The 26,218-nt window shown below is 38.2% G+C and overlaps 1 protein-coding gene across 1 annotated transcript; it reads right to left on the minus strand.

Moving 5' to 3' along the window:
• Positions 1 to 7,505: 7,505 nt before the first annotated feature.
• Positions 7,506 to 24,432, minus strand: STARD4 (StAR related lipid transfer domain containing 4). The gene is made up of 6 exons (XM_030817568.1): positions 24,216 to 24,432; positions 19,124 to 19,237; positions 18,126 to 18,175; positions 13,445 to 13,571; positions 12,492 to 12,606; positions 7,506 to 11,596 (listed from the first exon to the last, which is right to left on the minus strand). The coding sequence occupies exons 2-6, from the start codon at positions 19,226 to 19,228 to the stop codon at positions 11,376 to 11,378; spliced, it is 618 nt and encodes a 205-aa protein (XP_030673428.1). The 5' UTR covers positions 19,229 to 19,237; positions 24,216 to 24,432; the 3' UTR covers positions 7,506 to 11,375.
• Between the last annotated feature and the right edge of the window lie 1,786 nt (positions 24,433 to 26,218).

Below are 26,218 nucleotides of genomic sequence, written 5' to 3' on the forward strand. Positions count from 1 at the left end.
ATAAAAAATGGGTGTTGGAAGACTAATTGTAGAAATTTGACCTGCGGGCCAATGTTACTTGGGGTAAGTTCACTCAGACATGTCAGAACATGCCCAAAGAAGCCTATACCTTGATGCTGGGAAATGTAAAGCAGTTTGCATGTAGAATATGATAATAAATCATTTAAGAACCCACCAAAACTTTGCATTCTGTGATTTCAAATGTTACCACAATTCAAGAGAGACATCATGGACATTTTTCTTACACCTGAAACATGCAGTTGAATCACTCCTTGAGTGTTTTCCCATTATCTCAGATAAAATTATACTTTGAGTTTCATAGCCTTTTCTTATTAACACTGAGTGCTCACATATTTTCTGTTGAGTAAAATTATAAAACCACTAGAGTTAAAAGAGGATATTAGTAATCATTTTTTTTCCTTTTTTTTATTATTATACTTTAGGTTTTAGGGTACATGTGCACAATGTGCAGGTTTGTTACATATGCATCCATGTGCCATGTTGATTTCCTGTACCCATTAACTCTTCATTTAGCATTAGGTGTATCTCCTAATGCTGTCCCTCCCTCCTCCCCCCACCCCACAACAGTCCCCGGAGTGTGATGTTCCCCTTCCTGTGTCCATGAGTTCTCATTGTTCAATTCCCACCTATGAGTGAGAACATGCGGTGTTTGGTTTTTTGTCCTTGCGATAGTTTACTGAGAATGATGTTTTCCAGTTTCATCCATGTCCCTACAAAGGACATGAACTCATCATTTTTTATGGCTGCATAGTATTCCATGGTATATATGTGCCACATTGTCTTAATCCAGTCTATCGTTGTTGGACATTTGGGTTGGTTCCAACTCTTTGCTATTGTGAATAGTGCCGCAATAAACATACCTGTGCATGTGTCTTTATAGCAGCATGATTTATAGTCCTTTGGGTATATACCCAGTAATGGGATGGCTGGGTCAAATGGTATTTCTAGTTCTAGATCCCTGAGGAATCGCCACACTGACTTCCACAATGGTTGAACTAGTTTACAGTCCCACCAACAGTGTAAAAGTGTTCCTATTTCTCCACATCCTCTCCAGCACCTGTTGTTTCCTGATTTTTTAATGATGGCCATTCTAACTGGTGTGAGATGGTATCTCATTGTGGTTTTGATTTGCATTTCTCTGATGGCCAGTGATGATGAGCATTTCTTCATGTGTTTTTTCGCTGCATAAATATCTTGAAAAGTGTCTGTTCATGTCCTCTGCCCACTTTTTGATGGGGTTGTTTGTTTTTTTCTTGTAAATTTGTTTGAGTTCATTGTAGATTCTGGATATTAGCCCTTTGTCAGATGTGTAGGTTGCAAAAATTTTCTCCCATTCTGTAGGTTGCCTGTTCACTCTGATGGTAGTTTCCTTTGCTGTGCAGAAGCTCTTTAGTTTAATTAGATCCCATTTGTCAGTTTTGGCTTTTGTTGCCATTGCTTTTGGTGTTTTAGACATGAAGTCCTTGCCCACGCCTATGTCCTGAATGGTATTGCCTAGGTTTTCTTGTAGGATTTTAATGGTTTTAGGTCTAACATTTAAGTCTTTAATCCATCTTGAATTAATTTTTGTATAAGGTGTAAGGAAGGGATCCAGTTTCAGCTTTCTACATATGGCTAGCCAGTTTTCCCAGCACCATTTATTAAATAGGGAATCCTTTCCCCATTTCTTGTTTTTGTCAGGTTTGTCAAAGATCAGATAGTTGTAGATATGTGGCATCATTTCTGAGGGCTCTGTTCTGTTCCATTGATCTATGTCTCTGTTGTGGTACCAGTACCATGCTGTTTTGGTTACTGTAGCCTTGTAGTATAGTTTGAAGTCAGGTAGCATGATGCCTCCAGCTTTGTTCTTTTGGCTTAGGATTGACTTGGCGATGCGGGCTCTTTTTTGGTTCCGTAAGAACTTTAGTTTTTTCCAATTCTGTGAAGAAAGTCATTGGTAGCTTGATGGGGATGGCATTGAATCTATAAATTACCTTGGGCAGTATGGCCATTTTCACGATATTGATTCTTCCAACCCATGAGCATGGAATGTTCTTCCATTTGTTTGTATCCTCTTTTATTTCATTGAGCAGTGGTTTGTAGTTCTCCTTGAAGAGGTCCTTCACATCCCTTGTAAGTTGGATTCCTAGGTATTTTATTCTCTTGGAAGCAATTGTGAATGGGAGTTCACTCATGATTTGGCTCTCTGTTTGTCTGTCATTGGTGTACAAGAATGCTTGTGATTTTTGTACATTGATTTTGTATCCTGAGACTTTGCTGAAGTTGCTAATCAGCTTAAGGAGATTTTGGGCTGAGACAATGGGGTTTTCTAGATATACAATCATGTCATCTGCAAACAGGGACAATTTGACTTCCTCTTTTCCTAATTGAATACCCTTTATTTCCTTCTCCTGCCTGATTGCTCTGGCCAGAAGTTCCAGCACTACGTTGAATAGGAGCGGTGAGAGAGGGCATCCCTGTCTTGTGCCAGTTTTCAGAGGGAATGCTTCCAGTTTTTGCCCATTCAGTATGATATTGGTTGTGGGTTTGTCATAGATAGTTCTTATTATTTTGAGATACGTCCCATCAATACCTAATTTATTGAGAGTTTTTAGCATGAAGGTTGTTGAATTTTGTCAAAGGCCTTTTCTGCATCTATTGAGATAATCATGTGGTTTTTGTCTTTGGTTCTGTTTATATGCTGGATTACATTTATTGATTTGCGTATGTTGAACCAGCCTTGCATCCCAGGGATGAAGCCCACTTGATCATGGTGGATAAGCTTTTTGATGTGCTGCTGGATTCGGTTTGCCAGTATTTTATTGAGGATTTTTGCATCAATGTTCATCAAGGATATTGGTCTGAAATTCTCTTTTTTGGTTATGTCTCTGCCAGGCTTTGGTATCAGGACGATGCTGGCTTCATAAAATGTGTTAGGGAGGATTCCCTCTTTTTGTATCGATTGGAATAGTTTCAGAAGGAATGGTACCAGTTCCTCCTTGTACCTCTGGTAGAATTCAGCTGTGAATCCATCAGGTCCTGGACTCTTTTTGGTTGGTAAGCTATTGATTATTGCCACAATTTCAGAACCTGTTATTGGTCTATTCAGAGATTCAACTTCTTCCTGGTTTAGTCTTGGGAGGGTGTATTTGTCGAGGAATTTATCCATTTCTTCTAGATTTTCTAGTTTATTTGCATAGAGGTGTTTGTAGTATTCTCTGATGGTAGATTGTATTTCTGTGGGATCAGTGGTGATATCCCCTTTTTCATATTTTATTGCATCTATTTGATTCTTCTCTCTTTTCTTCTTTATTAGTCTTGCTAGTAGTCTATCAATTTTGTTGATCTTTTCAAAAAACCAGCTCCTGGATTCATTAATTTTTTGAAGGGTTTTTTTGTGTCTCTATTTCCTTCAGTTCTGCTCTGATTTTAGTTATTTCTAGCCTTCTGGTAGCTTTTGAATGTGTTTGCTCTTGCTTTTCTAGTTCTTTTAATTGTGATGTTAGGGTGTCAGTTTTGGATCTTTCCTGCTTTCTCTCGTGGGCATTTAGTGCTATAAATTTCCCTCTACACACTGCTTTGAATGTGTCCCAGAGATTCTGGTATGTTGTGTTTTTGTTCTCATTGGTTTCAAAGAACATCTTTATTTCTGCCTTCATTTCATTATGTACCCAGTAGTCATTCAGGAGCAGGTTGTTCAGTTTCCATGTAGTTGAGTGGTTTTGAGTGAGTTTCTTAATCCTGAGTTCTAGTTTGATTGCACTGTGGTCTGAGAGACAGTTTGTTATAATTTCTGTTCTTTTACATTTGCTGAGGAGAGCTTTACTTCCAACTATGTGGTCAATTTTGGAATAGGTGTGATGTGGTGCTGAAAAAAATGTATATTCTGTTGATTTGGGGTGGAGAGTTCTGTAGATGTCTATTAGGTCCACTTTGTGCAGAGCTGAGTTCAATTCCTGGATATCCTTGTTAACTTTCTGTCTCGTTGATCTGTCTAATGCTGACAGTGGGGTGTTAAAATCTCCCATTATTATTGTGTGGGAGTTTAAGTCCCTTTGTAGGTCACTCAGGACTTGCTTTATGAATCTGGGTGCTCCTGTGTTGGGTGCATATATATTTAGGATAGTTAGCTCTTCTTGTTGAATTGATCCCTTTACCATTATGTAATGGCCTTCTTTGTCTCTTTTGATCTTTGTTGGTTTAAAGTCTATTTTATCAGAGACTAGGATGGCAACCCCTGCCTTTTTTTGTTTTCCATTTGCTTGATAGATCTTCCTCCATCCCTTTATTTTGAGTCTATGTGTGTCTCTGCATGTGAGATGGGTTTCCTGAATACAGCACACTGATGGGTCCTGACTCCTTATCCAGTTTGCCAGTCTGTGTCTTTTAATTGGAGCATTTAGCCCGTTTACATTTAACGTTAATATTGTTATGTGTGAATTTGATCCTGTCATTATGATCTTAGCTTGTTATTTTGCTCATTAGTTGATGCAGTTTCTTCCTAGCCTCGATGGTCTTTACAATTTGGCATGTTTTTGCAGGGGCTGGTACAGGTTGTTCCTTTCCATGTTGAGTGCTTCCTTCAGGAGCTCTTTTAAGGCAGGCCTGGTGGTGACAAAATCACTCAGCTTGTCTGTATTTTATTTCTCCTTCACTTATGAAGCTTTGTTTGGCTGGATATGAAATTCTGGGTTGAAAATTCTTTTCCTTAAGAATGTTGAATATCAGCCCCCACTCTCTTCTGGCTTGTAGAGTTTCTGCTGAGAGATCAGCTGTTAGTCTGATGGGCTTCCCTTTGTGGGTAATCCGACCTTTCTCTCTGGCTGCCCTTAACATTTTTTCCTTCATTTCAACTTTGGTGAATCTGACAATTATGTGTCTTGGAGTTGCTCTTCTCGAGGAGTATCTTTGTGGTGTTCTCTGTATTTCCTGAATCTGAATGTTGGCCTGCCTTGCTAGATTGGGGAAGTTCTCCTGGATAATATCTTGCAGAGTGTTTTCCAACTTGGTTCCATTCTCCCCATCATTTTCAGGTACACCAATCAGACGTAGGTTTGGTCTTTTCACATAGTCCCAAATTTCTTGGAGGCTTTGTTCATTTCTTTTTATTCTTTTTTACCTAAACTTCCCTTCTCGCTTCATTTCATTCATTTCATCTTCCATCAGCGATACCCTTTCTTCCAGTTGATCGCATCATCTGCTACTGAGGCTTCTGCAATCTTCTCGTAGTTCTCGAAACTTGGCTTTCAGCTCCATCAGCTCCTTTAAGCCCTTCTCTCCATTGGTTATTCTAGTTATCCATTCGTCTAATTTTTTTTCAAAGTTTTTAACTTCTTTGCTATTGTTTTGAATTTCGTCCCGTAGCTCAGAGTAGTTTGATCGTCTGAAGCCTTCTTCTCTCAACTCATCAAAGTCATCCTCCATCCAGCTTTGTTCCATTGCTGGTGAGGAACTGCGTTCCTTTGGAGGAGGAGAGGTGCTCTGCTTTTTAGAGTTTCCAGTTTTTGTGCTCTGTTTTTTCCCCATCTTTGTGGTTTTATCTACTTTTGGTCTTTGATGATGGTGATGTACAAATGGGTTTTTGGTGTGGATGTCCTTTCAGTTTGTTAGTTTTCCTTCTACCAGACAGGACCCTCAGTTGCAGGTCTGTTGGAGTTTACTAGAGGTCCACTCCAGACCCTGCTTGCCTGGGTGTCAGCAGCAGTGGCTGCAGAACAGCGGATTTTCGTGAGACCACAAATTCAGTTGTCTGATAGTTCCTCTGGAAGTTTTGTCTCAGAGGTGTACCTGGCCAAGTGAGGTGTCAGTCTGTCCCTACTGGGGGGTGCCTCCCAGTTAGGCTGCTTAGGGGTGAGGGACCCACTTTAGGAGGCAGTCTGTCCGTTCTCAGATCTCCAGCTGTGTCCTGGGAGAACCACTACTCTCTTCAAAGCTGTCAGTCAGACAGGGACATTTAAGTCTGTGCAGGTTCCTGCTGACTTTTTGTCTGTGCCCTGCCCCCAGAGGTGGAGCCTACAGAGGCAGGCAGACCTCCTTGAGCTGTGGTGGGCTCCACCCAGTTGGAGCTTCCTGGCTGCTTTGTTTACCTAAGCAAAGCAAGCCTGGGCAATGGCAGGCGCCCCTCCCCCAGCCTCGCTGCTGCCTTGCAGCTTGATCTCAGACTGCTGTGCTAGCAATCAGCGAGACTCCGTGGGCATAGGACCCTCCGAGCCAGGTTAGGGACACAATTTCCTAGTGTGCCGTTTTCCAGGCCCGTTGGAAAAGCGCAGTATTAGGGTGGGACTGACCCTATGTACCAGGTGCTGTCTGTTACCCCTTTCTTTGACTAGGAAAGGGAACTCCCTGACCCCTTGAACTTCCCTGGTGAGGCAATGCCTCGCCCTGCTTCGGCTCACGCACAGTGCGCTGCACCGACTGTCCTGCACCCACTGTTTGGCACTCCCTAGTGAGATGAAACCGGTACCTCAAACAGAAATGCAGAAATCACCCGTCTTCTGTGTCGCTTAGGCTGGGAGCTGGAGACCGGAGCTGTTCCTATTCGGCCATCTTGGCTCCACCCTCGGATATTAGTAATCATTTAATCCAATAAGCTCACTTTATTAAAGAGAGCTATTATGCCCAAGAGAGGTAATGGCTTACCTAAGGTCACAGTGGCTGAAGAAGGAATAGACCAGGGTTGCCCAGCTCCTAGTCCAGTGCTCTCACTACCATTCAGGCTGCTGTAATAAAATATCATAAACGGGGTGGCTTATCACAATTTATTTCTGACATTTCTGGCACAACTCCAAAAACAGTCCTGCAGGTTTGTTGTCTATGAGTGCCTGCTTCCTCACAGGGGATGCCTTCTTGCTGTGTCCTCATATGGCAGAAGAAACAAAGCATCTCACTTGGGCCTCTTCTATAAAGGTACTAATCACATTCATTAGGGTTACCTAATCAACTCTCAAAGCTTTTGAAACCATTATCATCTTAGAGGTTAGGATTTTAACATCTGAGTTTTAGGGGAACACAAATATTCAAACCATAGTACCAGATGTTTTATTAAATGAGGAAAGTAAGTCCCTGCTTCACAGTCATATTTTCTATTACATACTTCCCACAGCATCCCTAACTAACTGCCTTCTTATAACATAGATCGCGGGTGTCTTTGTAATCACTTTTAGTTTTTTTCAATTCCAAACAAAATATCATAATTCCTAATCAAGGTAACACAATTATTTCAACATGTGTACAATAAATCCTGTCCATAATTTACAAAGGCAGAATATATTCATTATTTGTTCTCAATATATAATAGCAAATCAAGATTCAGCAGTATCATATAATAGCTAATATTATATGAGACACTGGCAGGAGAGATCAGCATGGGTGTTGTTAACTTGATTTTCCAGGTTTATATTTTTCTTTTGTAAGAATTCAGGAAGTTAAATTACATACTTTAAATTCAGGCATATGAAACTAAATAGTACTTAATGTTAAATTACAAAGATAATATCAATGACCAATTTTAAAAGTGTCTACAAATTTTTATTCTGTTTCATACCACTTTAAAAATAAATACATATTTTATTGATACTAATACATATTATTAGTTTAATAAATGTTCTAATTTTACATATTGGTTCACAAAAGAATTATATAAACTTCTTAAAATCTATACGATAGCTTTTATTGAACTGCAAGAGACGAATTTTAATATTTAACTATACATGTAAAATCTGTAAAAACAATACAATAATTTAAAAATTATAGTTCCAACTTCCTGTTTTTTGAAATTATTCTGATGTTTCTTCTACACTCAAGTCCCAAACTTCTCTACTTCTAGAAGTTGAATGAGAAAGACATGGAAGATACAGCAGGCAGGCAATTATATAACACAGGTTCTAAGGGAAACCTGATCAAGTCCCTTAGCTTCTCTGGTTCTGCTGATTTCTCTATAGGGTGGGGATCACTACAGTCCCATCTAATTAAAACAAACTGGATTTAAACACCTGATTCTAAGGATGGTGGTACACTCTTGAGAAAAGAGGTAAAGCTTTTATCTGTATGAAAGGCAATTACTCAGACCTAAAAGCTCAATAGACAATTAAGGGCTTAAATTATACAATGTTTTCCCATCTTCTCCAGATACAACCTCAATTACACAGTTTTTTAGCTTGAGATATTAATTGAATTCAACATGATTGTTGATAAAATGCCCTTCGGTTAGAAAAGGAGGAGAAGGGAGAAGGGAGGGGAAGGAAAAAAATTCTATTAACTAGGAGATATTTTACAGATAGAAATCTACAATTTCAAATATATCCAACCTGAATGAACACTGAAATAAAGAGATTTTTAACATTTACAGGCTCCCTACTACTTTAGCAATTTATATTATAGATTAGTTAACTACCGAATACTAGATTCTCATTATTTTTTTCTGAGTACTGTTTTAAACTTTAAGGGTTAACTAAGAGTTATCAACACAAACTAATATTTCATGCAAAAGTATCACTTTTATAATAATCTTTTTCTTGTATGAAACTAATTTCCTTAAAAAATAGCTACTATGTACTGAAAACAGTATTAGGCCAAATATTTCCCACATACACAAGTTTCTAATACATACTACCTATAAGCTACAGAAAATAGTCAACCATTTAACAAGAAGGCAGATCATATTCTTTCATTTCACCAACTGCCATATCAAAAGTTACTTATCTTTGAAGGAAAATATTTTCTGGCAATAATTTTATCTCATTGACAACTGATTTATATCTAAAGTTTAGATGTCCTGTTTATCAAGCAATGAAGGCTCTAGAGACTAGCAAAGATTTCCATTTAAGATATTATTCCATATTATTGTCTATTTCATCTTACTACAAGACAAATTAATAAATATGCTATAGGACTGTGCTATTCAACACAGTATCCACTGGCCTCATGTGGTTAATGAGCACTTAAAATGTGGCTTGCCCAAATTTGTAAAATGCATACCGGATTTCAAAAAATTAGTACAAGAAACAATACAAACTATCAGAATAAATCTTTACATCAATTACATGTTAAAATGATAATATTTGGGATGTACTGAGTTAAATAAAATATTAAAATTAACTTCAGCTGTTTATTTTTTAATGTGGCTTCTAGAATTTTTTAATTACATATATCACTTACATTATTGTTCTATCCTATAGCATTGCTATAGAAGCAGCGGACTCAATTATTTAAGTTAATATCCACCTCAACCCACATCATTAGGCTTTTATATCATTATAGTATGAGATAACATATTTAATACATGATCACAAGATTCCTGAGCTTAGAATCATGAACATCTCCACTCTTAAAAATGAAACCAAACAAAACCTGCTGTAATTATCCTGGCAACAGTGATAAACTTTAGATTTGTGTTAGGTATGAGTCTGCAAAAAAGACAAAAGGAGTCTTTTGGAATGATGGAAACGTTCTAAATCCGGATTGTGTTGATGGCTGCACAGTTCTACATATGTATTTAAAAAATCACTGAATTAAGTACTTAAAAGTGGGTAAATTATATAATATGTAAATTATATATCAATAAAGCTGTTTTTGTTTTTTTTAAAGTACACAGCTAGAGCCCAGCAGATCTAAGGGGCCATCTAGAAGCTGCACATACATTTTAGGTGATTCAAACATAATTTTTAAATTCATCATTCTCACAATGAAAATGTTTCCATGAGGGTAATTTTATCTAGAGTGGGTCCATGTTTAACAGTGAATTATGTAATTACTTATTGGAGGTATATGTTGATAAGGACAAAGAGGGCACTAGAGTACAGATAGTGGGCAGTTTATTTGCTTTTAGGGACATCCAGTTCAGGAAATAATAGCCCTTATAGTAATATATACTATCTTGTCACAAATCCCTTACTCAAGTTAGGCACCTTTGGAATTTCACCATCCTAGATAGAATAGTAGAATATGAGACTTCCTACTCTACACTAATAAAAACAAATGAAAAAAATAGATGAGGTCAAAACTAACATTTACCAATTTCCATGGGAAACTGAAACTAAACTACTGAGTTTTCTTTCACTATTGCAGAACAAAAAAAAAAAAAAGGAGAAACCTAGTAATTCAAAAGTACATTCAATTTAGAAAAGGATACTGGTAATTAATAAATCATTAAGAATATAGAATCCTTTGTGCATTCCTTCTGTCAGATCTTGATCAATCTAGATACTGTAAGATAATTCACCATGAACATTGTGCTGCTGCCACCTTTTGTTTTTTGAAATCTATCATCACCAGTGGCAAAAAATAAATAAAAACAAAAGCAAAAAACAGCTTCACTGTTCCACTTTGTCAAAATGGGTATGAAGAACTATGATTTATTCTTTCTTTACACTCAAGAAAACACAATAAAGTAAAACACAGATCAAACTATCATGCACTTGAAACACTATATACCTTTGTGCATTTCATGTCTTGTTTAGCATGTATTTCAGGGCTCACTTTACCCATATTAACAACAACAAAACAGTAGACACAAGAATACTAACACATAAACAACTAACATTAAACACTGAAATGGATTTCGAGATGTGGGCATGTACACAAAAAAATAAATAAATACAAAGATTTGCCTGGACACCTGAATTGCCTCAAGTTCTCATTTTAGAAGTAAACTAGATGGAGAGTTCAAAACCCAAAGTCATTTAGAGTGTGAAAATCATTTAGAAATTCTCACTTAAGGCACCCACAGAATTAGGTGACCCACAATACTCAATTCTAATCATTATAAAATGATATCTAGGCACTTGGATAAATCTAAGACTGTATTTGTTCTAGTTACAGACGGATGCTTTTAAGGGTCTCAAGGTAAGTCTTGGACACCAACTGAATTCCACATTTTAAATTGGGGCCAGGCATGGTGGCTCACGCTTATAATCCCAACACTTTGGGAGGCTGAGGTGGGGAATGGCTTGAGGCCAGGAGTTCAAGACCAACCCGGGCAACATAGTGTGACCACATCCCTACAAAAAATTAAACAAAAACCAGCCATGCAGAGTGGCATGCACCTGTGTTCCCAGCTATTCAGGAGGCTGAGGTAGAGTAACCCCTTGAGTGGTCAGATCAAAGCTGCAGTGAGCTGTGACCATATCACTGCCCTCCAGCATGGGCAACAGAGTGAGAGCCTGTCTCAAAATTTAAAAAAAAAAAAAAATGAAAATGCCCTCTCTTAGATAGCTATTTACTTTAGGAATAAAACCAAACATTGTACTAGTGAACCAAAAACATTTCAGATTTTTCTACTGGTTATGCAGAAGAGTGGAATCAATGATTTTTACAGGCCATGTAGCTGAGAGAAAGAGTTGATCCACAGTACTACAAGTTTGAATGTATTTTGCCTATCATAAAGCTTTTCGTAAATCACCATAGAAGTTGGTTAAAGTGCTTGCCATGGCTGTATCTACTGCAGACTGAGGAATCATCCCACGCAGATCTGTCTGAATATATCCTGTCAAAAGACTCTGGTTTGGGTTGTCCTTAAGTGGAACACAAAACCAACCACAGGGATGGTTATATCCTCGAACAAATTCTGGTCTCTTTTCATCCCAGTCAAGACTTATTCCTATAAGGCAATTTTTAAAATAGCACTATTAATAGCAATAACTGACATAAAACTCTCATTTTAAAATATTACCAGAATTCTTATTTAAATATTTCTTCTTATCCATACAGATGAAAATTAAATCCCAAAGTGACCATGGCAGAGTGAAAAAGAGACTTACCAAGGAGGATTCTGACAAGAGGTTGGCAGATAGGTAATGGGGAAACTTTTAATCCCTTCAGAATACATGACATCATATCATCTTAGTACTCCTTGGAAGCTACAAATCTTGGCTGTAGTACCCAGGCCTCGAGATGCCAATAATCGAATCCATGGTACCGTAACTATTGCCCACAGCGACTACCATATTATACTTTGGTACCGGCTAGTTAAGAATAAACAAGTAGATGTTTACTTACAACTGCTAACTTAAGTATATACTATATACAAAACAATACTAATTTACCTATAGGTACGTTTTAGAAAACAGGAACCTTCCAACGGCAGTATTTTTAATCTTGAAAAGAAAAATACAACACAGCTCAAGGAAGGAAGAATATTCTAAGACATACCAAATCTAGTATTTCTATGTGTATGACCAAGAAACTGTTTTCTGAGAGTGGCTTAGAAGAAAATCCATTTACTAGAAACCTTTCTTAGAGGCAGTCATGTGATCCACATTTGCTACCTCTGACCTAGAGGATACTGTGTAACTGGGAACTAAAACTTATCAGAAAGGTTTCAAAACTCTTTTGATATTGTTATTTTACTCCCTAGAGTTTAGCATTTGCAAAAAATGTTAGTGATTACAGAGTCAGAGTTGAAAATATATCTCACAAGGAAAGAAACATCCAGCCGAGAACACACAAATATTTAAACCATACTGAAAAAAAGCATAACATGTTGAGATTATTACCACAAGATAAAAGCCCTTCTTTATAGCCCACAGTATAGGAGAAATCAACAAATTCTCTTGGGGAAATTATATTCCAAAGCTGACCAGCAGTAGTGTAACGCATCACACAGCAATTCTGAAAAAAAGAGGTAAGACAAGTGTTACTACTATAGGAAACATACAAAGCTTCATATATCATAAACTTATCTCTGGAAAGAAACTAATATTTATTTAAAATGTTTCATAATTATAATAATTCTTACAGTGATTCTGACAGGTCTAGATCTGTATTCTAAATCTCACTGCTATTGGACGGCCATGAAGAAGATATATAATCAAAATACAGAGGTACAAGTTATCCAGTATCCAAATTTCTAATTAAATGCAGTTGTCTTATTCTACGTAACATTCCAAATGGAATTAGGGATGTAGACTGTTTCAGTGTTTAAGATCCAATCCACAAATACTTTAACATCAAACATTTTAATTAAAAAATTCAAACATTAAGCAATGAATTAATAAAAATAGAAACAGGGCAGGTCATTTTGGCTATATAATTTTAGAATATCTAAGGTGGCATTTTTATCTTTGGTCATTGATGTTGGCTTAATATTAATGGTAAAGCTGCACACATTCACCTAGAAACCTAAATATGACGGTGGTGTTTTCAGAATTTTAGATTTCAGAATCTTAACTAAAGTTTTACAATGAAGGATGCTGAATATAATTTTAAGCAGCAAGGGTATAGCTACTGTGGAAAACAAACTCAGTCTAACACTCATTAATTAGTATGAGGAAACACAAACTTTTTAAGAGGCAGCATGGGACTCCCCTGTGGTATCTTTGTCGTGACTGCTATTCTCAAAGCAATGAATATAAGTATGTACAAATGCTCATGCTCACATGCTCCGGCTCACTCATGCCCTCCCTCATGCACATACACACAGTCTAAAGTAATGTTTCTAAATAGATACCTCCTCAAAGTTCTCCAGAATATCCAAAGAAGTCATCAAACTGTCCCAATCCAAACGACAAGGCCCTGGGCGTATATGGTCTATTACACTATTGACAAGGTCATCTATAACACCTTGGGCTTTGTAGCTGGAGAAAAAAAGTTTAAGTCAATTGCTGTTACAATAAAAAATTTCAGCATACCCTTATAGTGCATAGCTAACTTTGAAAGTAAGGATAAAAATTAGGCCGGGTAGGGTGGCTCATGTCTGTAATCCCAGGATTCTGGGAGGCTGAGGTGAGTGGATCACTTGACGTCAGGAGTTCGAGACCAGCCTGGCCAATGTGGCAAAAACCTGTCTTTACTAAAATTACAAAAATTAGCCAGGCATGGTGGTATGTGCCTGTAGTCCCAGCTAGTTGGGAGGCTAAGGCAGGAGAATCACTTGAACCCCGGAGGTGGAGGTTGCAGTGAGCCAAGATCATGCCACTGCACTCCAGCCTAGGCGACGGAGTGAAATTCCATCCCCAAAAAAAAGAAAAAAAAAGAATAAAAATTAACGAAGGGTGGGCCACGCATGGTGGCTCATGCCTGTAATCCCAGCACTTTGAGAGGCCAAGGCGGGCAGATCACCTGAGGTCGGGAGTTTCAGACCAGCCTGACCAACATGGAGAAACCCAGTCTCTACTAAAAATACAAAATTAGCCAGGCATGGTGGCTCCTGCCAGTAATCCCAGCTACTCGGGAGGCTGAGGCAGGAGAATCACTTGAACCCAGGAGGCGGAGGTTGAGGTGAGCCGAGATCGTGCCATTGTACTCCAGCCTGGGCAACAAGAGTGAAATTCCGTCTCAAAAAACAGAAAAAAATTAATGAAGAGTTGTTTTTTTTTTTCCTAAAGGGAATAAAACCCAGTAACTTTTCTGATAAATTACATTCTACCAGTTATTGTTATCAGCATGTACCCTTTGTCCTCAAATCTAATAAGAGAACTGAGGGCTATACTATGTGTCATAATGAAGATAATAAAGTCCCTTCATGTTATAGCATAGCCAAAAACAGTTTATAGAATGCCATAAGGTTTCCGTTTATTTTTATATTCTTTCCTCAGTTATCCTCTGACATACTAGTACATGAATACTTTTACCCTGACTTTTAAAAACTTTTTATTAGGAACAGAGAAATAGGCCAATAGAACAGAACACCAAGGAACTGACTCATAAATATGTCAGAACTTGACATATTTCAAAGGCGGCATCACTTATCAGTGGGGAAAAATGTACAATTCCATAAATGGTGTGCCTAGATTCAATAGTTATCCTTATGGAGAAAATAAAACTTAGATTCCTATTTCCACCACTTATAATAATTAATTCCAGATAAATTAAATATCTGTATAAAACGTGTAAAATGGGCTGGGCGCGGTGGCTCATGCCTGTAATCCCAGCACGTTGGGAGGCCGAGGTGGGCAGACCACGATGTCAGGAGATTGAGACCATCCTGGCCAACATGGTGAAACCCTGTCTCTACTAAAAATACAAAAATTAGCTGGGCGTGGTGGCGCGTGCCTCAAGTGCCAGCTACTCAGGAGGCTGAGGCAGGGGAATAGCTTGAACCAAGTAGTCAGAGGCTGCAGTGAGCCGAGATTGCGCCACTGCACTCCAGCCTGGCGACACAGTGAGACTCTGTCACAAACAAACAAACAAACAAACAAAAAAACACATAAAATGAAAAACTTTAAAATTTTAAGAAAAATATACAAGATACCATTTTTGTGACCTCAGAGTACAGGGGGATTTCTTGAATATGTAAAACACAGAAAAACACAAAAAATACAAAACATCAGTTAAAATTAAAAACATGCATACCGCACAAGAAAAAATCAGTCATTTTTTAAAACTAGCCACGCACTGGGAGAAGGTATGTAACACATATATATATAAACAGAGAATTATTATACAGGATATATGAATAACTCCTATAAACCAATGAGAAAAAGAAAATCCTAAGAAAAGATGGGCAAAGGACATGGTAAGACTAACCTGAAATGTCAAGAAATACACAAAAGATTTCAACTTCACTAGTAATCAAGTAAATACTAACAAGAACAATCTGATTAATACCCCTCAGACTGACAGAGATTAAAAACTAGTAAGTAGTCAATGGAGGGGGATGAGAATCCTTAAACTGCTACTTTAGAGAGCAAGTTGGTAATGTCTAGTAAGGTTGGAAGATATACATCCCTAAGACCCAAAGAAAATCACACGTGTGCACAAAGAGATATATACCAAGAGGCTTACTACAGCATTGTACTTTATAGAGAAAAATTGACAACAGACTAAAAATCTATCAATAGGTGAATCTACAAACATAGATAAAAACATTGTGGTATATTCACATAGAGGGAAAATAATGGATTTATATATAACAACATGACTAAATCCTGAGAACATAATATTTAATAAAAAAAGGCAAATTACTAAATAAAATATGTACATACAAACACATATACATGAATATAAAAAACACACCAAATAATGCTTTTCATTGTTTATGGATATATAAATATGTGGTCAAAGTATGAAACAGGAACAATACACATAACTTCAGGACAGGAGTTACTTCTGGAGATGAAAGAAAGGAGATGAAATAAGAAATTAGCTTCAGTTCTACCAGTACCTTTTTTTTTTTTTAAAGCATTTGAAGCTATTTAATCATTTTATAACTCAAGCCAAACTTATATTATCTCCCCCAACATAAATCTGCTCTCCCATCTTGTATTCTTTAACTTGGGGTAGATGGAGGTAATACAAATTAATCTAGTCAAATTAGAAAATCTTAGATTCAACTATGGCTCTTCTTCTTCTCTTAACCCCATTTCCATAGTCAGAACTAATCAGTCACTACGTTTTTATCAGGAGGATTTCCTAAATGTAAAGTACTTAGAACAATATTTGGCTCTCAGTAAATCTTGGTTATCATTGCCACTACCATCGCTATTATTAAATCTTTCACATGCATTTGCCCTTTTTGACTTCTGTGCTACGGCCTCAGTTAGAGCACTTTGTGTCCAACTGAACACATCAGGCCCTACCTCTTTTGATCACATATCCCTTTAAGAATCTGAAAAAAAACACCAGTGTTCCTCATATGTGTTTATGCAGTAGATATGCAATTCCTTCTGCCTAGAACATGAACTCTTTCATTCCTTAAGAAATATTTATTCTTCCCTTAAATGTTAGCTCAAACATTAGTTCTCTATTAAGTCTTTTCAGATCTCCAAACATAAAGCTCCCTTGCTACTCCTGATACTTTCAACCCTCACTGGGAATTACTAATTTAAAGAATTAACTTCCATACTTTCTTACAATGCTTAATCCAACTCCAATTTCCCTGTCCTCATCATAAATATTGTAAAATTCATCTTTCCGGAAATGTTATCCTTGGCATTACACTTCAGAGCATTCTGTATATACTAACAGGGTCCAGCAGTTTTATTTTGAAAAATGGCTGAGTCTTAATGATGTGAACATTCTACTCCAAGTATGCAAGGCAGTTGTCTCTACAAGCTTTAAAAAACAATATATTATTTTCTTATGTTATTAAATAATCTTCAAAAATGTGGTTTTTAAAGGCTATATCATATTCTATCACAGATGTTTCTTACTGAATTGTCTCCTATTATTGCTTATTCAGGTTTATAATTTTTAATATTATAAATAATGCTGTGATAGAAGAGCAAGTACTTAAATCACTGTTATCTTTCTGATAAATTCTTCAAGATAAGTTCCTAAGAAAAAATGTTCTACAGCACTGAGTAAATGTAGAATATTAGAAGGGTCATGTATACAATGCTAAGAAATTCAGATTTTAGCAGTCATTTTATATCATTATTTATGACCTCCTCACCACCAACTCAGTCCACAAAGGACAGGGACATTTTTAAGGCTCTGAATTCATAAGCCCAATTTGCTTTCCGGAAAGTTAGAAAAAAATCGCCAGGTGTGGTGGCTCATGCCTGCAATCCCAGCAATTTGGGAGACCAAGGCGGGATGTCAGGAGTTCAAGACCAGCCTAGCCAAGATGGTGAAACCCCATCTCTACTAAAAACTACAAAAAAAATTAGCCAGGCACAGTGGCAGGTGCCTGTAATCCGAGCTACTCGGGAGGCTGAGGCAGAAGAATCGCTTGAACCCGGGAGGCAGAGGTTGCAGTGAGCCGAGATTGTGCCACCGCACTCCAGCCTGGGTGACAGAGTGAGATTCTGTCTCAAAAAAAAGAAAAAAGTTAAAAAACTCTTAAAAAGCTAAATCTTGGCCGGGCGCGGTGGCTCACGCTTGTAATCCCAGCACTTTGGGAGGCCGAGGCGGGTGGATCACAAGGTCAGGAGATCGAGACCACGGTGAAACCCCGTCTCTACTAAAAATACAAAAAATGAGCCGGGCGTGGTGGCGGGCGCCTGTAGTCCCAGCTACTCGGAGAGGCTGAGGCAGGAGAATGGCGTGAACCCGGGAGGCGGAGCTTGCAGTGAGCCGAGATCGCGCCACTGCACTCCAGCCTGGGTGAAAGAGCAAGACTCCGTCTCAAAAAAAAAAAAAAAAAAAAAAAGCTAAATCTTACTAGCAATGACTACTTAGTGACAATGCATATAAGTTAAGTTTTGAAATCTCTTAAGAGCTATGTAAATCTATAAAAAGGTACTTACAGATATCCATTAAATTCTTCTGAGGGTTTTCTCCAAACAGTTACATCTTTCTAGAAAAATAAAAACATTATATGGTAATAATTACATAGGTGGAACCCTAGACACAAAACTGATAATTTTATAAGTCTAGAGAATTTGTCTTTGCATTAAAATAAAACCAGTACATTTTCAGAATACATAAAAGTCATCTCTACCATAAAAGGATTTGTATTTGAATTTCTTCTGTATCCTAAAGTTCTTCACATTGTACTTAAATTATAGACCTCCAAAGCATATTTTCAGTGTATTTAATGATATCCAAACACTGTAAGATTCAATGATGGCACTATCTTAGTCCAGTCTTATCTATTTACCATTACTGATGCATTCAGACTCTAACACTAGGAACACTATTTCATTCTGACATTGTTCATAACTTTTAAAAAATTAAACAATTCACATTTATTATGATAGTGTTACCATGAATTTGTCCCTACATTTTTTCCTCATCATTTCCCAAGTAATTCTGAATATCAGAATAGCTAGAGCACTTAACTAGAAGTATCCTGGGTTCTAGAATCAGTTCTAGCAACACTCAAGTCACCCATGTAATAGTTCAGGCAAGTCACATTAGTAAAAAGGAATACTAACTAGCTACCTTCCTAGGCTTTTTGATATACCTGAAACTATTCCGATCTCTCAAGTACTACACTTTCTTAAATTAATAATGATACATTTTATTGGCTGACTTAAGAGGCTATTCTTTAGGTTGTAGTTGCCATGAGCCTATTCTCTTGTCTAATATCCAAAGAGCTAATGAAAGCAGTATAGGATTACCACTGATGCATTTCTTCCTCTGTGTGACATTAGACTATCAACTTTATTAGCTCAATTATTTATCTTGCATATCCATCCAAAGTATGGTCTTTGTCCATATTGTTCCATTTAATTTTAAAGGTCATCAACCAATTCATTAGATAGAAGATATACCCCAAATATAAGTAATTGAACTAATTTACCGTTTTCTTAGCAACTCGCCACTTATCTTCTTCAATGCTATGGTACTGGATGAGAGTGTTTTTAAGTTTAGTTGCAAAAGAAGCAACATCAGACAGGCCTTCCATTACTTCTCTCTGTTATGGAGACCAAGATTAGCATCAGCAAATACCACAGTTTGAGGCAATAGGCCAGTGGGTCTCAAATCTGGTTTCACAATATAATAACCTACCAGAGCTATAAAAGATAGCTACCCTCACCCAAATCAACTAATCATAATCTCTGAGAGTAGGACCTGGGCATAGTTTTTTTCTAATTGCTCCCAAGATGAATAATCCATAGCCAGAGGTGAGAATTACATATTTTTTACAATTAAAATCACTCATACAAAAAAGTAGAAGAGAAGACAGGAGAAGGGGGAAGGGATTGTATCTCTCATATATATATATATGCTGTTAACTCTCAAACAGTTACCTCCAGTCCTCTTTGTTTCAATAAGCTCAAAAATCCCAGATCCAGAAGCCTACTTAAAGCTTCAAGCCTAAAGGGAATCTCTTGCCTCCCCTGGCTTCCCTCAATTTGCCACAGTATTCCTCATTTTAACAATTTACTATTAAAATGGCAATTGAGCCCAAGTTCTCAAGTCAAAAGGCTTGGAATTGCCCTTAATAGGAATAGGTTCCTTTTAACACCACCATATCTCATTGTCTACAGTGTTCTAGTCCCACTGGTTTTCTTTCTGTCCCTCAAACAGGCTAGCTTATCGCTGACTCGGGGTCTTTGATACGGCTAGATCCCAAATCTTAGCATCACTAATAACAATGTAATGCCAATTTCAGTTTAAACCTCCTATCCTTCATAAAGCCTTCTTAAGTTACTATTACATCTTTATTTTCTTCATAGTGCTTATCATTATCTGACAATATAATAACTTATTTATAGGTGTATGATTCTACTCTTTGACCACCTCATTCCTAACTAATAGCATAGAGGTCCTTGTCTTATTCACCACTATATCTCCACCACCTAGAACACTGCCTGGCACATAGTAGGCCCTTATTTTGTTGATATGTTATTGCCTTAAAACAAGAATTACTTGGTCTTTGTCTTCTTTTGGTGCCAGGGCACCAATTTCTTAGCATAATTCCTACTTTTCACTATTCTATCTCTATTCCTTCCATCTTCAGCAAAACGCTAAAGAAGAAAAGAGTTTTAGGGGTAAAGTTGCCCATTACAGAACCATCAAATTGCTGGAAAGGAGGTCAAGAAAACATCTAAATGAAATCTGAAGCCTCACCCTCTATGGGAATAAGGCTGCAGTTGTCAACTATGGATGCATACATCAGAATCACCTTTTTATGCTTTGTACTAGTTGTTGCTGTTTTTAGGTGTTAGATTTTAGGGCCCAGTGCCAAATAGTCTAATTCAGTGGCTCTGTTCTGGAATGGGCCTCAGAAATCTAGGTCCTTTAAAATAGTCTCACTAATTATTCTGTTGTCTAGCCAGGGATCAGAACTAACTGATCTAAAAATTAAAGTGACAGAAATAAATTAGTGACAGACATAAATTAAATATGTAGCCAATATTTAAATACCACTAATTAGAGAATATAAGCCATTAAAATTTATAAATACTAAAATTATGTAGAAACATGGGAAAGTATACAAAGAAAATTCAATATACCTTTTAGGATCTATATAAGTGATGCAAAATATATAATAAGTATAGATCCAATCCATGGATGAAAAGTTCATGAGCTCATTAAAAAAGCCTCTCAGTCAAGAATATACCCAATTTCCATTCAAGAGGCTGTCAACTTGATAGCCAGTACAATGACTTTATTCAAGAGTATGCCACAAACAAGCAGAAGTTCTTGCAGAAGGCTTGTAAAAGAGATTTAATTTATCTATTACAGAGATCACTATGATTAAACATATTCTTTAAACCCAAAGGTCACCTGCTAGGTTCCTGTGGTTGGCAGATAAGAGTATTTATTCAAAACTTTTTGACAGAAATCAAAGGTGAAACGGAAAGTTATTATTATCATAAGCAAACATTATCACTGGGCAAATCCAGCGCACAGAAAGTTACCTAGAAAGCTAGCTACCTAGAAGAGATGAGAATCTACAACTTTAAGGTACTTGACTTAGTAATCATTCATTCATACTGATCAGTATAAAGTTCAAGCTCCTTACTATAGCTTACAGGCCCTTTTATAATGTGGCATATTTTCATTACCTAATTTCCACTTATCTTTCCTGGACTCCCCTGAACCTGGGTTAGTTCCCCCTCCAATATTTTCTGACAGCAACTCTGTACTGTAATTATTCACTTGTTATCTTCTGCCATTTAACTGTAAAATCTTTGGGGGACAGGAAATCTGACTTGTTCAATATTAATTCTCCTTATGTCTAGCACTCAGTAGGAACACAGTAAATAAAAAATGGAAAATGTATAGACAATAAGCTACCATTCTCACTTATGGAAGACCTAAAGATATCTAAAGTATGCCCATTTACACCAATCCTAGAGCTTCTGAATAACTAAAACTTCCTTTACCATGATGAAACACGATTTCTCAAAGAGGACTACTATTAAATATTTATCAAGCATCTATTATATACCAGGTCCTAGAACTACAGAAACAGATGGAATCCAGATTTTACTCTCAAAGTTGACTTATTCCACCCTTAAGCTTTCACAGAAATAACAACAACAAAAACTAAAACATTAAAAAATTCTATTAATAGCCTTTTTAAGAGTGGCGCAGTGGGAGGTAGGAAAGGAAGAGAAAGAAGTACAAAATCAGAAAGCTCTCTCTGATTAAATATGTCCAGCAATGTATTTAACCAAACAGTTGTCTTGCATGGATTATTTTCATCAAGATTAACTCCATAATGAAATAATGGTTGCCATCAAAACTGCTACCTCTGTGCAAACAGGCATAATTGAGCATCTCTCAAAATATTAATATATTCTAGAACCAAGAGGGTTGGGGGAGATGGGTTATCAAGGTCTTGGCTCTCTCTCCTAATATAACAGGGTACTGACGTTAATTGAGAGGAAAACACCTAATTTGCCCTCCTGCAATCTCCCACTGTGGAGAATGTCAGGAAAATGTTTTAAATACCATTCTGAACCCATTCTGAACTTCCTTTTACTAATTCAATCTTTTATTCCCTTATCTCGACCTTTTATCAGGAAATTATCCAACTCTAACATTTACATGTCACAGAGAACAGGCACCACTTAACCTTATCAGAATGTAATGGGTTCATATGAAAGATTTTATACTCTTGTCAGTCCCATGGCCAAATGCTGAGTAATGTCCACCTCCATGTTTTTCCTTTAAACTAATCTTTTTGTTCACGTTTTCTATGCCCATGTTTTTGAAGCTATCACTAGTGGTGACAGTGGCTGCCATCATAGGGAGGGCAGCTGTCTCAAGTTAAAACTTTTCTTGAGGCCATCTATCAGCACCATAGTCTTGACCAATCCAACTCCAATTATTCTCAATTATCTGTCACAGTGAGACGGCATAGGTTCTATTTTAAATATGGAACATAATAAAACATTTAACCTGTAATATAAAGTGAGTGCCATAAAAATCTGTTTGGACTTTTGTAGCATGACTAGGTCAGAATTCACTTGTTAAAGAAACGCAGGTATCAGAATGGTCTAACGCTGCATTACTTGATTAATATGGTTTTCACTTCCGTCAACAGCTTCAGTTTAACATACCATGGACTTTCCCCAATGTCGTACAAACCAAAGCTTTGTAAATTAAATTATATTTTCTAACTAACATAAAAATTTCAGCATATGCTTGATTTCCAATCAATGTTGAACTGTTAAGTTTTCTAACTCAGACAAGTACAGCAGCTTCTCATTTTTTGAGACTGGCTCTGGCAGGAGCTCAGTATTTGAAGAAATGCAACAAGGAAGTATATTTCTACAATATGAATAATGAGCCAACTTACTGTTCAAACCCCTAATGCTCTAATACTTGATTTAAAAAAAACCTAATGCTCTGTACTTGATTTTAAAAAATAACAATACCTAACATTTATTGATCACTTACTACATGGTCAGTCCTTCTGGCTGCTTTACATTGCATTATTTTATTTAATCCTCACAACAGTAATAGTCTTCCTTGAGAAATTGTGTTTCATTATGGTAAAGGAATTTTAGTTATTCAGAAGCTCTAGGATTGGTGTAAATGGGCATACTTTAGATATCTTGAGGTCTTCCATAAGTGAGAATAGTAGCTTATTGTCTATACATTTTCCCTGTTTTACAGGAAGGGAAAATAGCAACAGGAAGGTTGAGTCACTTCTCCAAGATCACACAGCTCATAAGTGATGGAGCCAGGATTCCAAACCAGTGCGTCTGACTTCAGAGCCTAAAGCTCTCTCTTGTAAAACTGTGGAAGCTGATCACAGGCTGGAAGAGACTTCATATAAAAAACCTGGGCCCACCAAAAATTTGTCAAGTTTTGTCTTGACTGCTGAACCTAAAAATCTAAGGTAATCTTTCTCAAATGTAAATTAGGGAAAACAATGACACTAATTTGGTGAGAAATTATATGAGTTAATACATTTAGCAGGGACCTTGGAAGGCAGTAAGCCCTGGGAAAACTTTGTCTCTTGTCATTGGCATCACCTCCGCGAAGCCTGGTGGGACGCGGCAGCCCCCGTGCTGTCTGTGCACCTCCTAAGAACCAGGAAGTGCAGTGCCCTCCAACGAACAGGACTGCCCCAAATCAAGCGGGATTACCACCGCCCCTCTCCCATTTAACAGCTGAGGACACTGAGGTCTAATGGATTCCAAGTACTTAAATAGGTGAGCGGCGTGCCGGGGCGAGTAGCAAGTCCTGCGATCCTTCCAGCTCGCCCCTTCCCCTCCTTGGGGCTCAGTTTTCTCTTTCATCTGTGAGGTCCGCTCCCGCCCGGACGCCGGGGCCCGCCATCCCCAACGTCCACCGCGAGCCCCCTAGATCCACGGTCTGAAGCAGGTCCAGAAGACGCACCTGGCAGGACGCCCCGGGAGCCACAGTCGCCCTCCCCACGGGCCACCCCAATCCTGCCGCGGCTCCGTGGCTCTCCCTACCTTTACCTGAGGTGAAGCAAGGACGTGGAAGCAGCTACGGCCCGCTACCGAGCACCTCACACCGCTCTCAGCAGTACTGCTCAGCCTCCTGGCCCGCCGAGGCGCAGGCGACAGCAGCCAACTTGTAAGTCACCGCTGGTCGCAGCCAACTGGAAGGCACCCAGCGCCTCAGGGCAAGGCGGGCCGAGCCCCCCCCTCCCCCCAGTCCCGCCCCCTGGCCCGATCCCGGGGGCTCCGGGGGGGCTGAGAGGAGGTGGCCGGAACAACGTGCGCTTGCTCGGATTGGCTGGCGCGGGAGCGTGTGGAGGGCTGATTGGTCGCCGATAAATGGAATGATTCCGCGTGGGTGTGGGTTGGCCCGAGCCGCGCCAGGGTTCCCTGGATGTCTGGGGTTGCCTGCAGGTTTGGATTGCTTGGGTTGTCCTGTGATCACTTAGTTGTGAAAGAATTTTGTCAGGCAGTAAACCGACTGGGAGAAATTGAAACAGAAGGCAAAGTGAAGGATCACTGTGAGGGATAAGGCTGGTCCAACTTCGTTCCGCTTGTGGATGGATATCCTAGTATCACGCAACTGCGCTGCTCCTCCCAGGTCTAAAAGTCAAGTAAGAAAAAATGCCCATGAAGAGGAGGACGAGCTCTCGGCCTCCTGCTTAGCCTGACTCAGAACTGAGAGAGCTGGGAAGGAAAATGCATATAAACGAAAGTCACTGCCACTATGTGAATTGACCTTTAGCCAAATGTGTTGGTGTGTGTGTGGGTGTGTGTGTGTGTTTCCACCCTCAGCTAAAGAGTTTAGAGGGCAACTTTAGAAGCAGAGAAAAGGAGGAGGTGTGACAAGTGGATTTAGCAACTGCATAGTGTTGGAGTTTCCATCTACTCGAAGATGAGAAACATTTCTTCCAGTGGCTGTGAAGTCACCCATCTGATGGGATGCTTGGCATACAGTGAATTTGTTCCTTTGCCAGAGTAGCTCTGATGCACTGATTAGCGAGGCTTGGTTTGTCTGCAAATTGCATTTACTAAGATACGTAGTTTGAGAACCAAAAGCAGGGAAGAATGCAGTGCTACACCATTAGTGATTTCTGATAGACTTGCAACGAAAATAAATAATATTCCATAAATTTTTAAGTCGGCCTCACCAAAAGAATTACCAAATACTACTTGCTAGTTATTATTGGCTGATTTTTTTTTACCTTCATCGTTTATATGTAAAATAATTTGTTTTATAATTTCGTGTGACATAATAGAAGAGTTCTTCGTGTGTTGTAAAGCTTCTTTCACTTAGGAATTATTGGCCGATTATTGAGGTTCTTTGGATGGATGGATGGATGAATACATAAATAATTTGAAATGGTTGGGGAAAAGTGCTTTGTAATTAAGTTGTACATACTTAACATCTCATTGAATCCTTTTAACAGCCCCCTAAGTTAGGTGTGTTTTACAGGCAAGGAGCCCCAGACATAAATCTTAAGGCAGGTTGCTTAATTACTGAGTGGAGAAACTGGAATTTGGCTGAGGTCTGCTGGACTCTGAAACTGGGCTCTTAGTCTCCATGAAATTCAGATGGTGCTTGGTAGCTCTTTGTCAAGGCACCTGTGAAGACCACTGGGACCAGAAATGAAAGGCCTAATTCCTACTGTGAGGGTTTACACAGCTTTTTCAAAAAAGTAGAAAAGTTGTATCTCTCATTATTAGGATTCAGTTCTGGATACTTTGCTCTACAGTCTGTATATTCTCTTGCAGGATGCTGTAAAACATGTTTAAAACAAAATTAACTTGGCTTTTTTTTTTTTTTTTTTTTTGGACGGCGGGAGTCATTACATCACACTTATGCCTCCATGGGATTTCTTACCTTCCATCCAGTTTCTGGGAGGTTTTTGTTTCTTTTGCTTTTGTTCTTCATCTGTTGCCATTTTTCTTGGTTAGAATGAAGTTTGGGTAATTGAAAGCCACTCTATCTCTATCAAAGTGGAATGCTACTAACAGCAAAGCTGCAGATTCAGAAATAC

This window comes from Nomascus leucogenys, chromosome 2 (assembly GCF_006542625.1).
Source record: "Nomascus leucogenys isolate Asia chromosome 2, Asia_NLE_v1, whole genome shotgun sequence".
NCBI lineage: Eukaryota > Metazoa > Chordata > Mammalia > Primates > Hylobatidae > Nomascus > Nomascus leucogenys.